General features: G+C 35.4%; 1 protein-coding gene across 1 annotated transcript in view; it reads left to right on the plus strand.

The window, feature by feature from the left end:
- The window catches only part of ANKRD31 (ankyrin repeat domain 31), a 141,388-nt gene that overhangs the window by 89,854 nt on the left and 37,635 nt on the right, over window positions 1–13,899 (plus strand). The window contains exons 11-13 of the mRNA XM_019641006.1: window positions 3,087–3,196; window positions 8,363–8,518; window positions 13,281–13,423. Coding sequence (XP_019496551.1) covers window positions 3,087–3,196; window positions 8,363–8,518; window positions 13,281–13,423 — 409 coding nt within the window. The remainder of the gene's footprint in view (window positions 1–3,086; window positions 3,197–8,362; window positions 8,519–13,280; window positions 13,424–13,899) is intronic.

A 13,899-nucleotide genomic window follows, 5' to 3' on the forward strand; every position in this document is an offset into this window, starting at 1 on the left:
CCTGCTGCTCAGAGCTGGCTCTCCCAAGCGAGCTCTTAACCAGCTGAGCCACTCGGCCTGCCCAAACTCGTTTACTTTTTTATTTTTAAGACAAAGTAATGGGAAATTTGTTATATTTCAGCATAATGCTAGTTTTCTTTCTTTTTTAAAATAAGTTTTAGTTAACATACATCACCACATGGTTACAATTTTTTTTTTAAGATTTACTTAACAAACTTAAATATACAATACAGTATTGTTAACTATAATCACCATGCTGTACATGACATCCCATGACTTAATATTTATTTTCTAACTGGAAGTTTGTACCTTGTGACCACTTTCACCCATTTCATCCACTCCCTACCTCCCACCTCTGGGAACCACCAATTTGTTCTCTGTATCCATGAGTTCAGGTTTTTAAAAAAATGCTATTAATATAGCTTTATGATATAAATAAAATTAATTAATTTTTATGGTTTTGCATTACAAAAGTTAATATTATTCATACCCACCCCTACAGAGAACTCTCAAATACAGCACTTCTTGTAAATTGTGTTGATTAACTTCATCAGAATGTCAGTGGAAATAATCATTCATGTTGGAAAAGTTTCCACCTCCATTTCAGGCAAGGGGTTGCAGGTTCCCCCAGCGAAGCAATCTGTGCAATTGGTACTGAAATCATGACTTTTGAGAAGCATCCTTTTTATAGACAAAAGAAAACCTTAATGTGTTGACCTGAACTGTGCCTTTGAAGTGTTTTACAAAGGCATGCATTTGGGTATAGGAATGCTGAGGAACTACTTAATATGTAAATTATGCTCTCTCTTGTATCACTTGTAATGACTGCCTACTTGTATTAATGAGCTGGTGATACAGTAAGAAACAGTGGTGTCCTTTCAAAGCCATAGGTAGTAGTGGCAAGCTGATTTATGATCTAAGCGTTATCCTTCTCCGTTAGTCGTATCATGCGACATGAGTCTCTTTCCACCCCTCCTCCTGTCCCCTCCATTGCTCCATAGCTAACACTTAAGCTGAAGTTACTTCTTTTTCTGCACCCAGACTGCACCATTTGCTGCTTTGTAAAAGTATTTCCCCAAACCAGTGACCCAGAAGTCAGAGTTTGGATTTTTTTTTAGATTCCACATATAAGTGAGAACATACAATATTGGTCTTTCTCTGTCTGAATTATTTCACTTAGCATAACGCCCTCAGAGTCCATCCATGTGGTCATGTTACATTCTATATATACCATGTTTTTAAAAATATATCCATCCATCCATAGGTTGTTTCTATGTCTTGGCTATTGTAAATAATCTGCAGTGAACATGTGGCTGCGTAGATATCTTCGAGATAGTGATTTTGTTTTCTTTGGATAAATACCCCGAAGTGGGATTTCTGGATCATAGGGCAGTTCCATTTTTAATTTTTTGAGGAACCTGCATACTGTTTTTCATAGTGGCTGTACCAATTTACATTCCCACCAGCAGTGTACAAGGGTTCCCTTTCCACATCCTCAGCAACACTTGTTATTTCTTTTTTTTTTTTAAAGATTTTATTGGGGAATTGGGTAGGGGAACAGACAAGTTGCTGTCCTTCTGTTCTTCATTCTAGTTATGGAGGACGTCCCTTCACTGGCCCATGTTGGTGGTATCATTGCGCTCTTTCCGAGTGAGGCAGATCAGTCGCTGGCCATTGGACGGCCGCTTGCGGCTCTTGGCAGCTCACACCGGCTGCCAGCCACTCACAGTAGCTTACAGCGGCCCACTGCAGCAGGAGCTGCAGCCTACGCTGTCGCCAGCGACTCATGCAGCCCAGCTCCAGGTGGAGCTGTTGTTCACCATCTTAGCTGTAGAGGGCAGTGTCACTGGCCCTCATGTGGGATCCGAAGCAGGGCCCTGCTGCTCTGAGCTTGCGTCCCAAGCCAATTCCTAACCAACGCGTCACTTGGATGGCCCCACTTGTTATTTCTTGTCTTAATAATAGCTGTTCTAACAGGTGTGAAGTGATATCTTATTGTGGTTTTTATTTGCATTTCCTTATGGTTAGTGATGTGGAGCACCTTTTCATGTACCTCCATTGGCTATTTGGATGTCTTTTATGGAAATATGTTGTTTTAGTCCCTCTCCCATTTTTTAATCAGATTCTTTTTTTTTTTTTGCTATTGAGTTGTATGAATTCTTTATATATTTTGGGTATTAACCCCTTATTAGATACATGAATTGCAAATATTTTTTTCTATTTGGTAGGTTTCCTTTTCATTTCATTGATGGTTTCCTTTGCTTTGCAGAAGCTTTTTAGGTTAATGTACAAACTTGTTTATTTTTGTTTGTGTTGTCTTTGCTTTTGATGTCAAATCCAAAAAGCCATTGCCAAGATTATTGTGAAAGTGCTTGCCCTCTGTGTTTTTTCCTATGAGTTTTATGGTTTCAGGTCCTACATTCAAGTCTTTAGTTCATTTTGAGTTAATTATTGTATCATGGTCTAGTTTCATGCTAGGTGTAGGATCGTGGTCTAGTTTCATGCTTTTGCATGTGGCTATCTAGTTTTCCCAACCCCATTTATAGAAGAGACTATCCTTTTGCCATTGTATATTTTTGGCTCCTTTGTCATAAATTAATTGACCATACATGCATAGGTTTACTTCCAGGCTCTCTATTCTGTTCCATTGATCTATGTGTCTGTTTTTATGCCACTATTTTTGCAGTTTTTGATCAATGCCATACCACATGGCAAATCCTTTTTTCTTGCAAAGAGCCTGCTTTGTTTCCAAAGAAGATGAGTAGACAGGATAGTAGCATATCAGCTTGGAGTGTGAGGGGCAAGAAACTCAATATGTTCACACTTGTAGGTGACTGCCCCTAAAGAAGAGAAACGCATAGGTGGCACAAAGAAAAGAGTAGAAACCATAATAATTGGCATGCCTGTCACACATTTATCTGCAGTTTACTAAGGAGCCACCTCCATGTTTAAAACTGCCATGCTGCTTAACAACAGCTCAGTAAAATACCTTTGAGTTTTAAAAATTTAGTAAAATTTGATATGATTCTCTGTGAATGTCTATAGAGAACATGAGAGTAATTTTAAAAACACATTTATTTTTCAAGAATGCAGGATCCTGCTTTAATGATTAAAGGTAAAAGGAAGACTATGCATTCATCCAGACTCAAGAGTGGAGAACAGACCTGGAAAAACAGAAAACTTGCAAGAAACAATGGTGAGTCATATTTTATTTCTTTAAGTAAATAATTTACAGAAACATAGGATTCTGGTAATAAAAATGATTTAGAGATTATGTCAACTTTCTCATTTTACTGATGAGGAAGTTCAGGGAGGTTAGGATTTTCCCCAGCATTACATAGCTCATTTGCAGTACAACTAGGATTTTATCCTGACCTGGTTCATTAGTTGGTATTTTGTGCTTTGTGCTTTGGAGAGAATAGTTACAGAACCCTTTTAAAATTTAGATGTCTGATCTGTTTGTGGTGTCACCAACCTAAGGCTTTGAGAAATCGTACCCAGAGGAATAAATGGAGGAAAGGAGAAGGTAAAATTTATTATTCTTTGATGTTATTTCTATAAAACCTCAAAAAATTAACTAAAAAACTATCAGAAAGAAACAATAAGAATCTAGAAAGATTAGTTAAAAAATATGAGGGGCAGTTAGCAAAATTGAAATATGGACTATAAATTAAATAATAATACTATATCAGTGTTAAATTTCCCTGAATTTAATTATAACTTGGTTGTGTAAAAGAAGATCCTTGTTTTTAGAAAATATACACTTAAGTATTAGTGAAAAATGGGACATGGTATATACAAGTTATTCTTTATATGTCTATGTGCATGTGTATGTATATATAAAGAGGACAATAGAATGATTTAAAGTGGTGGCAAAATGTTACAATGGGTGAATCCTTTGTTAAAGTTTTACAACTTTTTTGTAAGTCTGAAATTATTTCCAAATAAAATGTTTTTAAAAATTCAATAAATCAAAAGAAGACAAAGTAAATAAATACCTTTCATATATATAAATTTTACCCAGTTAGAAAATAGAAGATCCCATTTATAATGGTTGCAAAGAGAGAAAAGTATCTATCTACATACCTAATAAGAAATGTGCCACACCTATAAAAAGAGGGTTTAAGAATTCTTCTGAGGGACATTAAAAAAAGACATGAGTAAATGCAAAGAAAAACCTTATTCTTCACCATAACGATTCAGTGCTGTAAGAAATTTACATCTAAATTATTCTATAAATTCATGAGAGCTCAATCTAAAATAGATTTTTGTTTCTAATTGTTTTATTTTGTTTTGGTTTATCGGGCTGGAGCATAGCTGTGAAAATATTATATAATACTAAATTTTGGCTGGAAAAGTAAATAATGAAAAACTAGCCAAGAAAATTCTGGAAAAAAAAGAAAGAAAAAGCAAAGGGAGAGGATGGGCAGAAACCTGCTCTGTATAATATGAAAGCAATTAGAAAGTCAGAAGTTAAAATAATATGGTACTGGCACAGGAATAGACAGACAAATCAGTGAAACAGAATAAAGAGTTTAGATGTAGAAGGGAGATACAGTGGGAGTATGGGGGCAGGCATGCGATAAAGATGGCATCTCATATTGGTGGCAAAAAAGAAGGACTAAGCCCTAAATAGTGAAAAATACAAACAAAATTGGATCCCTACAACATCCCTTACACTAAATTTAGTTCCAGTTTGACCAAGGATTTAAAAGAAAAAATTCCAGAACAAAATATAAGTGGATCTTTTTATAATCTTGGAGTAGAAAAAGCCTTTTTAAAGAATGGTTCAAACTTAAAAGCCAGGAGGGAAAAGAATGATAAAATTGACTGCATACATTTTTAAAAAATTGTATGGAAAAATACCCTAAAGAAAACCAAACATCAAACACAGGAGAAATATTAGTAATAACGTTGTTATTAATATGTCATATTAATAATATATTAATAAGAAGTAGTAAGCATAAACAGGGGCTAATTTCATTAGCATGCAAGGAGCTCTTACAAAACAGTAAGGATAAAGGATAAAAAAAGTGGGTAAGGGACATGAATAAGCAGTTCACAGAAAAAATTAAAATAAAATATAAGTACCTGAAAAGATTAGTATCTCACTCATGATTAAAGAAATGAAAATTAAAAAGTGTAATTTTCACCTAAGAGAATGCCAGACATTTAAACATTTGAGAATTACCAATGGTGAGAATGTGGAAAAAGTAAGCATTCTCATGTGTTCTTGGTAATAGTGTAAATTTGTTCAGTCTTTTTACAGAGCAGTTTATTTACATTATTACAAGTTTAAGTCACAATTCTTTTGAATCAGAAATTCTACTTAAAGTGATTTATTCCATAACTTATACATGCTTAAATATATAAAGATATTTTATAGGATGTTCATCACGACATTGCTTATTGTAATGACTAGAAACAATCTAAACTAGGTGAATAGTTAATAAATTATAATATAACCAATGAAATAATATTCAGTTATTTAAGAAATCAGAAGAATATATATGTACTGATAAGAAAAAAGTCACGTTATGTATAGAAGAATAGAGATAAGGATGACATCAAATTTCTTTTTGGAAACAATGCAAACAAGAAGACAGTGAAGCAGCAGGTTTTAAGTTCTAAAAGAAATTTTATTCCTAGTACTCTATAACTAGAACATAAAATTCTATACCCAGCAAAATTATTTCAAAAATGAAGGTGAAATAAAATTTCAGACATAACAAAAGCTGAAAGAACTCCATCGGACCCATACTATAGAAAATGTTAAAGGACATTCTTCAAGTAAAAGAAAGATGGTACTTGATGAAAATCTGCATTTATACAAAGGAGTGAGGATCACAGGAAATGGTAACTATGTGGATAAAAATGCACATTTTTTTTACTCAATTTTAAAGGATAATTGTTTAAACAAAAATAATGGATTATGAAGTTTTTAATGTATATAAAAGTAAAATTCATGACAATAATAACAAAGGGGGGGAAAATGAAACACTATTTTAAAATGCAAGTGAACATACCATTTGAAGGTAGAATGTAATAAGTTAAAGGTGTGTACTATAAACCTTAAAGGAACCATTATAGCAAGGAAATAAGCTATAGCTAATAAGCCAACAATAAGATAAAATGGAATAATAAAAATATTCATTGTTAACCCAAAAGAAGGTAAAAGAAGAGGGAAAAGGGAACAAAGAACAGATGGGAAAAACTGAAAACAAAGCAATATGATACAGTCAAACCTAACCATATGAAATGTAAATGGTCAAGACACTCTCAATTAAAAGGTAGAGGTTGTCAGATTGGATGAAGAAGCAAGACCCAACTATTAATATATGCGGACTTGAAGAAACACACTTGAAATATAAAGACATAAATAGGTTTAAAAAAATGGGGTAAAATGCACTTTGCTAACATCAGTTGTATTAGTTTCTTATCATGGTAGCAATTTACCATAAATTTAGTGACTTAACACAGTTTATTCTCTTACAGTTCTGAGGTTCAAAGTCCAAATGAATATTAAGGGGTTAAAATCCAGGTGTCAGCAGGGTTGATTCCTTCTGTAGGCTCCAGGGGAAAATCTGTTCCTTACCTCTTCTAGCTTCTAGTGGATGTGGCATTTCTTTGCTCCTGGCTGCATCAGTCCAGTCTCTGCTTCTGTTGTCACATTGCCTTCTCCCCTTTTGATTTTCTTGCTTCCCACTTCCCTTCCCAAGACCCTTAGTTTAACTACATCTGCAAAGTCCCTTTTGCTGTATAAGGAAACAGCCTTGGGTTCTAGAGATTAAGATGTGAGATATCTTTGGCGGACCATTATTTAGCCTACCATACCGATCAAAAGAAAGTTGTTTACAATGGGAGGGCAAGTTATGGCAGTTATTTAGTCATGATTGGAAGTGACTGTCTCCCACAAATTAATTTTCATTGAAAATTTTTGTATTTTCAATTTGTTATTTTAAATAAATTACAGAATTATATAGCAACTACAATTGGCAGAGATAGATCTGGGAGTTAAGAGTATTGAGTATTGATTTTTGGTTAGCATACAGTTTTTCTGGTGACAGCAAAATGCTTTTAGTCCAGGGTGGAGGACCTAGGCTCAAATGTTCAGCAGTTGGTTTGTTTTACAGTGGAGCTGAGTGGAAAGAGTCAAATAAAAGGCAAATTACGATGTATTAAGAAATCTGCTGCAGTATTCAATTACTTTTGTGAGATTTTAGGATAGGGCAAGTTAGCTAGATCAAAATTGGAAAAGCTATCATCAAAGCTATTCTGAAATTCAGGGAAACCAAATGAATATTATCCCCCAAATTGACAGGATTAGGAGTATCTAAATGAGGAGTTTCAGTATTTTAGGAAGCACAGTGGAGAAATGATACTTGGTATGCATAACCTGGCAAACTGTTTTAATTGTGTATTTCCTGGCTTAGAAAATCAAAGCTATTATACAGATCAAGATTATAGTTCTTTATTTAATTTTATGACAGTTGTTTTTAGCAAAGAAAATTCAGCATTCTCTTTTCTGGTCTCTGGGATTAATTTTTATATCTTCCTTATATACCTCTTAGATTGTCTCCTCATGGTTTTACAAGACATTTTGTTATTATATTAACATTTTTTGGGGTTTAATATCATATAATCCTAGATCTAAATAATCTTTTCCAGTGCGCCTTTTAAGAAAATAATCTGGGCCAGCCAAGTGGTTCAGTTGGTTAAAAACGTGAGCTCTGAGCAACAAAGTCTCCAGTTGGATTCCCACATGGGCCAGTGAGCTGCGCCTGAGCTGAGCTGCCGACAGGTGGCAGGATGGCTTAGCTGGTGAGAACACGTGCTCCTAACGACAAGGTTTCCGGTTCGACTCCCACATGGGATGGTGGGCTACGCCCACCCACAGCTAAGATTGAACACAGCACCTTGAGCTGAGCAGCAGCGAGCTGCCAATGGGTGGCCGGATGGCGACTGGACTTGGAGCTAAGCTAGCTGCACCCTCCACAACTAAGATTGAAGGACAACAACTTGGCTGCTCCCCTTCCCCAATTCCCCAATAAAATCTTAAAAAAGAAAAAAAAAAGAAAAGAATCTGTTAATCTTGTATGCACCTTTCATGGGGTTTCAATCAACATAAACTGCTTAGATGATTTATAACAAATATTTTCACACTAATTTTGTCTCTTTTCACACATTTGTCTCTTTCACTTTATTGCCTGTAGATGTTATAGTTGGGTTGATGAATGAAATACTTTCATAATATATATTTCTGTCACAGAATGTTGACTGGATTCATCTTGTTACCTGTATTCCTCCTGATTTTCAAATAAGGATTATTATTTTTGTGTTTTCTTTTGTTCCCTTATTTCAGAAAAACTGAAGATGAATACAGTATCTCTTTCTGCTGTTAACCGGAGAAACATTTTTGGAGAGAACTTACTATATAAGGCTGCTGTGTGGAATGATATTGATCTTGTTCATCTCTGTATTAAAAAAGGTGGAAATGTTAACCAACCAAGTTATGCTGGTAAGTTGAGGTTACCCCCCACAGTTACCTTGGAAGGGGTTTGTAGTTTCAGATGAGTTACTCCTATGAAAGTATGGCGAAGCAGGCCCAAGGCCAGTCTCAAACAGAAAGGTTACAGGTAATTTCCAACACAGGTTGCTCTTCATCATCATCTCCCAGGGAAGTGGTACAGGGTGGAGGGAGCAGGAGAAGAGCACTGTATTTCACTTTAATGATTGTGCCTCCCTAAGGCCCACCAGGTGGGCTGTGTGCAGTGGTGTTACACAGGAGGATGGGGTTCCTTCCTGAGGCTGGCTGGCTGCCTTTGCATGGGCATTGTTACCGTGAGCCTCAACTCTGGAAGAGAAATGAGATCAAAAGCTGAAAGCAGCTGAGCTCAGGGGAAACATGACAAAATGGTAGATAGAACCAAGAGACAGAGACCAATATATCTTTCTTATTATTTCACACATCTTTCTATAAATATCTCTGTTCATCCATCAATCTATTTTTATGTTGATGCATTTCAAGAAAGTTGTAGACATGAGTCCATTTTACAACTAAACACCTCAACATAAAATATCATTAACTAGAGTTCAATCGTTTTCTTCTCTATATTTTAATGATATTTTCATATAGTAAAATGCCAAATCTTAAATGTGCCATTTGATGAATTTTGACATACTCAATAACCTAAACCTCTATCAAGAGTTAAAATATTACCATCATCCCGGAAAGTTCCCTCATGTCTCTTCCCAGTTATTCCCCACTCCCAACTCTCTGGAAGACACTTACTATTCTGATATTTTCCACCATAGATTAGTTTTTCTTCTTGAATATTTCACCGTTAAGCATGGTGTTAGCTGTAGATTTTTGTAGCTGCTCCTTATCATATTGAGGAATGTATTCCCAATTTGCTGATAGTTTTTATGAGGAATGGATACTTGGTCATGATATATCATTCTTTTTATGTATTGCTGGATTCTATTTGCTAATATTATGTTAAGGATTTTTTTATATCTCTGTTGATAAGGATTATTGGTCTATAAATGTCTTGTAAAGTCTTTGGTTTATTCTCTCCTCTTCTGTTTTCTGGAAGAATTTGTATAAGATTGGGGTTTTTCTTCCTTAAATGTTTGACAGAGCTTAAGAGTGAAACTATCTGGGCCTGCAGTTTTCTTTGTGGGCAGATTTTGGTAATAAATTAAAAATTTTAATAGGTATGGGCTGTTCAGATTTTCTGTTTTATTTTGTGTCAGTTTTGGTAAGTTGTAGTTTTCAAGGAATTTGTCCTTATAGTCAAAGTTATAGAATTTATTGGCATAAAGGCATTTATAATATTCTCTTGTTATTATTATTTTTTAAAGATTTTATTAGGGGATTGGGGTGGGGAACAGCATTGGGGAATCGGGGAAGGGGAACAGACAAGTTGCTGTCCTTTTGTTCTTCAGTCTAGTTGTGGAGGACGTTGTTTCACTGGACCATGTTGGTATTATCACTGTGCTCTTCCCGGGTGAGGCAGATGGGTCGCCGGCCACCGCCAGCCGCTCACGGCAGCTCTTGGCAGCTCACGCTGGCTGCCGGCCACTCACAGTAGCTTATGGCAGCCCACTGCAGCCTCACTGCAGCCTACGCTGTTGCCAGTGGCTCACAGCAGCCCAGCTCCAGGTCGAGCTGTTGTTCACTATCTTAGCTGTAGAAGGCGCAGCATCACTGGCCCTCATGTGGGATCCGAACTGGGGCCCTGCTGCTCAGAGCTGGTATCCCAAGCCAACTCCTAACCAACGTGCCACTCGGCCGGCCCTTGATATTATTTTAATATCTGAAGATCTTTAGGGATATTTTACTATTCATTCCTCATACTGCTTATTTCCTTCTTCCTTTTTTTCTTCCTTCTCTTCCTTCCTCCCTTCCTTCCGCCCTTCTTTCCTTCCTCCCTTCTTTCTTTCCTCCCTTCCTTTCTTCTTTATTCTTCTATCCTTCCTAAGCTAGAGGATGATAAGACAGGTACGGGTAAACAGGAATGAGTCATTTGGGGTAGGGGGTGGGTGGCTCGAACTTAAATTTACATAACATATGCAAAGGTTGCAATAACAAGTTTAACCGCACCTTCCCCCACCCCAAGGGACAAAGCCGAACACAACAGAAGATTCCACTACAGGCCAAAGCAAATTGCTTTCTGGTTAGAGAACTAACCTAGTTAGTTCTACTACAGCTGTCTACTCTAGACCCTGCCCCCAGCAACTCTTCTGCTGATGTTTCATGACCCGTGAGTGAGCAACCACCACAGAGGATTATCAATGTTATTAATTTTTTTCAAAGAACTAACTTGGCTTTAAATTTTTTCTTTATTACCTGTTTTGTATTTTATTTCTACTCTTTCTCTGACTTCTATTATACTTATTTTTGGTTTCCTGTGTTTGTTCATTTTTTTAGCTTCTTAAGGTTGAAAATGAGGTCATAGATTTTTGTATCTTCTTTCCTACCATAAGCATTTAAAACTTTAAAATTCCCTCTAAATACTTCTTTTACTGCATCCCACAAATTTTGATATATTGCATTTTTATTATCATTTAGTTTGAAATACTATTCATTCTTGTATGATTACTTCTTTGGCCCCAGGATTGTTATATGAGAAGTTTAATTTTTAAATATGTGAGGATTATTCTGATATCTTTCTGTTATTGACTTCTAATTTAATTCCATTGTGGTCAAAGGATACACTTACTATGAATTTGATTCTTTTATACTTGTGGAGAATTGGTTTGTTGTCTAGTACATGGTCTTTCTTGGTGAATATCCCTTGTGCACTTGAATATTTATTCTTTAGTTGTAATGTTCTATAAATGTCAGTTATATGAAGGTGGTTGGTAATGTTCAGAACATCTCTGACTTTACTGATTTTTTTTGTCTAGTTGATTTATCATTTTCTGAGGGATATCAAAATCTTCACAACTATGATTGTGGAATTGTCTGTTTCTCCTTTTAATTCTGTCCATTTTTGCTTCTTATATTTTGAAGCTCTGTTATTAGGTACATACACAGTTAAAATTGTTATGTCTTCTGATAAATTGATCTTTTAATCATTACAAAATCTCTTTATCTAGGATATCTTTAGACTTTATATATTAATATACTTTATTATATTTTATACAGTATTACAGACATCCTAGCTTTCTTGTGTTTGTTGTCTGTTTGCTATATCATTTTTAGCCTTTTAGTTTCAATCTATCTATGTCTTTATATTTAAAATGTATTTCTCATAGACAGCACACAGCTTTGCTGTTTTATCCACTCTGACAATCTCTGCCTTTTAATTGGGGTGATTAGTCAATTTTCATTTAATAAAATGGTTAGATTTAGGACTACCATTTTACTAATTGTTTCTTGTGAGCTTCATCTGTTTGTTTCTTTGTCTGCATTATTTTGTAATGGATAGTCTAGGGAGTACAATATACATCTTTAATATTTCACAGTCTTCTTAGAGTTAATATTGTAATGCTTCATGTAAAATGTATGAACATTGAGGGCTGGCCAAGTGGCTCAGTTGGTTGAGAGCTTGCTCAAGAGTGCGAGCTCTAAGCAACAGCAGTTTGATTCCTGGGCTGAGCTGAGCTGCCGCTGAGCTGCCAACAGTTGGCAGGATGGCTCAGCTAAAAAAAAAATAAATAAAAAATAAAGAAAAGAAAAAAATGTATAAACATTGGACATATGTTTATGCAGCAGCTATCACATATCTTATGTTTATATACATTATAAACCCCAAACATAATGTTATAATTTTTGCTTTACATAACCATATGCATTTTAAGGAAATTTATAGGAAGAAAACCTATTCACAATATATTTACCATTTGTTGGTGCTCTTTGTTTCTTCCTCTATGCTTTCTATTTAATACTAAAAGAGAAACTCCTATAACATTTTATGGCTGTGGTTCTTAACTGGGGTGATTTTGCCTCTCAGGGGACATTTGGCAGTTTCTGGAAACATTTTTAGTTGTTACAACTGGAAAGGAGGGGGTGCTACTGGCATTTGGTAGAATGCTCACAACAACAAAGAATTTTCCAGCCAAAATATCAGTGCCGAGATTGAGAAACCTTCGTTTATGGAGAAGGTTATGGAAAGAGGTAGTGAAATACACTTTTAACATGAAACATTTAGGTTTGCTTACATCAATCATATGATTTATTGAAATATAATAAATATCTACAACTTAATACCTTTGTCTCTGGCTAATAGAGAAAAATAATATTTATCTGGATGACCAGTTTTCTTGGAGCATCTTGTGGTTTATTAGTTGAACTACTGTAAATAGTTTTATGCAAATAAGGAGAAAAGAAATAAATACTTTTGAACTGGCTTTTATGTAGTCCTGTCAGTTGGATTACATTAATGGATGTACCCTGAGCTAGAAATAAAGCTTTTTTCCCCTCTTTGTGGAAACATAGCCTTCAGCCAGCATTCTATATGAGCTAATAATGATCCCTTTTCAGCCCTTTTTATTTGAGGAGGGCAGGAATAGTTTTAAATATTTTATTTCTTTTGATATTTTTCTACAACAGAGTTGGGGGTGGGAATTTGATTTGTCCCTCAGATTTATTGAATTCACCAAATAATACAGTTTGTTTTCATGGTGAGATTATCTTGTCTCATATAGTCAAAAATTTTTCAAAGAAATAACTTAGGATTACAGCTTTTATTTTATTTTATTTTATGTGGTAAGCACAAAACATTATTAAGATGCCGAATGTAAACAAATACCATTTCCTTTTTGTGTAACAGGTTGGACAGCACTTCATGAAGCTAGTGTAGGAGGATTTTATGAGACAGCAAGTGAACTGGTAAAAGGTGGAGCGGATGTAAATGTCAAAGGAATGTATCAGATCACTCCCCTACATGATGCTGTGGTGAATAAACATTATAAGGTACTGTGATGCTTTTCTTTGCAGAGCAAATGCCACATTCTGCAAGTATTAAAACGTGGGGACCAAGCAGTAGAAAACCAGACAGGAATTTAGTTTCAGTTCACTCTGCTAATCAACACTGAGAATTTATAATAAAATTTTACAGTGTGATGCATTTGTTGTGCCTGATATGGTAGGTGACATTTTACATGTTACTTTTAATAAGTATAGAACATGTTTTGGTTATACATAGTATTTTTTTAAACTTGCACTTAGGACTCTTTGTGTATGGCACTTTATAGGCTTTGGGGAAATGTTTTTTTTTTAAGATTTTTATTGGGGAATTGGGGGGATGGGAACAGTGCTAGGGAATTGGGGAAGAGGAACAGACAAGTTGCTGTCTGTCCTTTTGTTCTTCAGTCTAGTTGTGGAGGATGTTGCTTCACTGGCCCAAGTTGGCACCATCATTGCACTCTTCCTGGGCAAGGCAGATCAGT

Source organism: Hipposideros armiger, unplaced genomic scaffold, assembly GCF_001890085.2.
Source record: "Hipposideros armiger isolate ML-2016 unplaced genomic scaffold, ASM189008v1 scaffold_55, whole genome shotgun sequence".
Taxonomy (NCBI): Eukaryota; Metazoa; Chordata; class Mammalia; order Chiroptera; family Hipposideridae; genus Hipposideros; species Hipposideros armiger.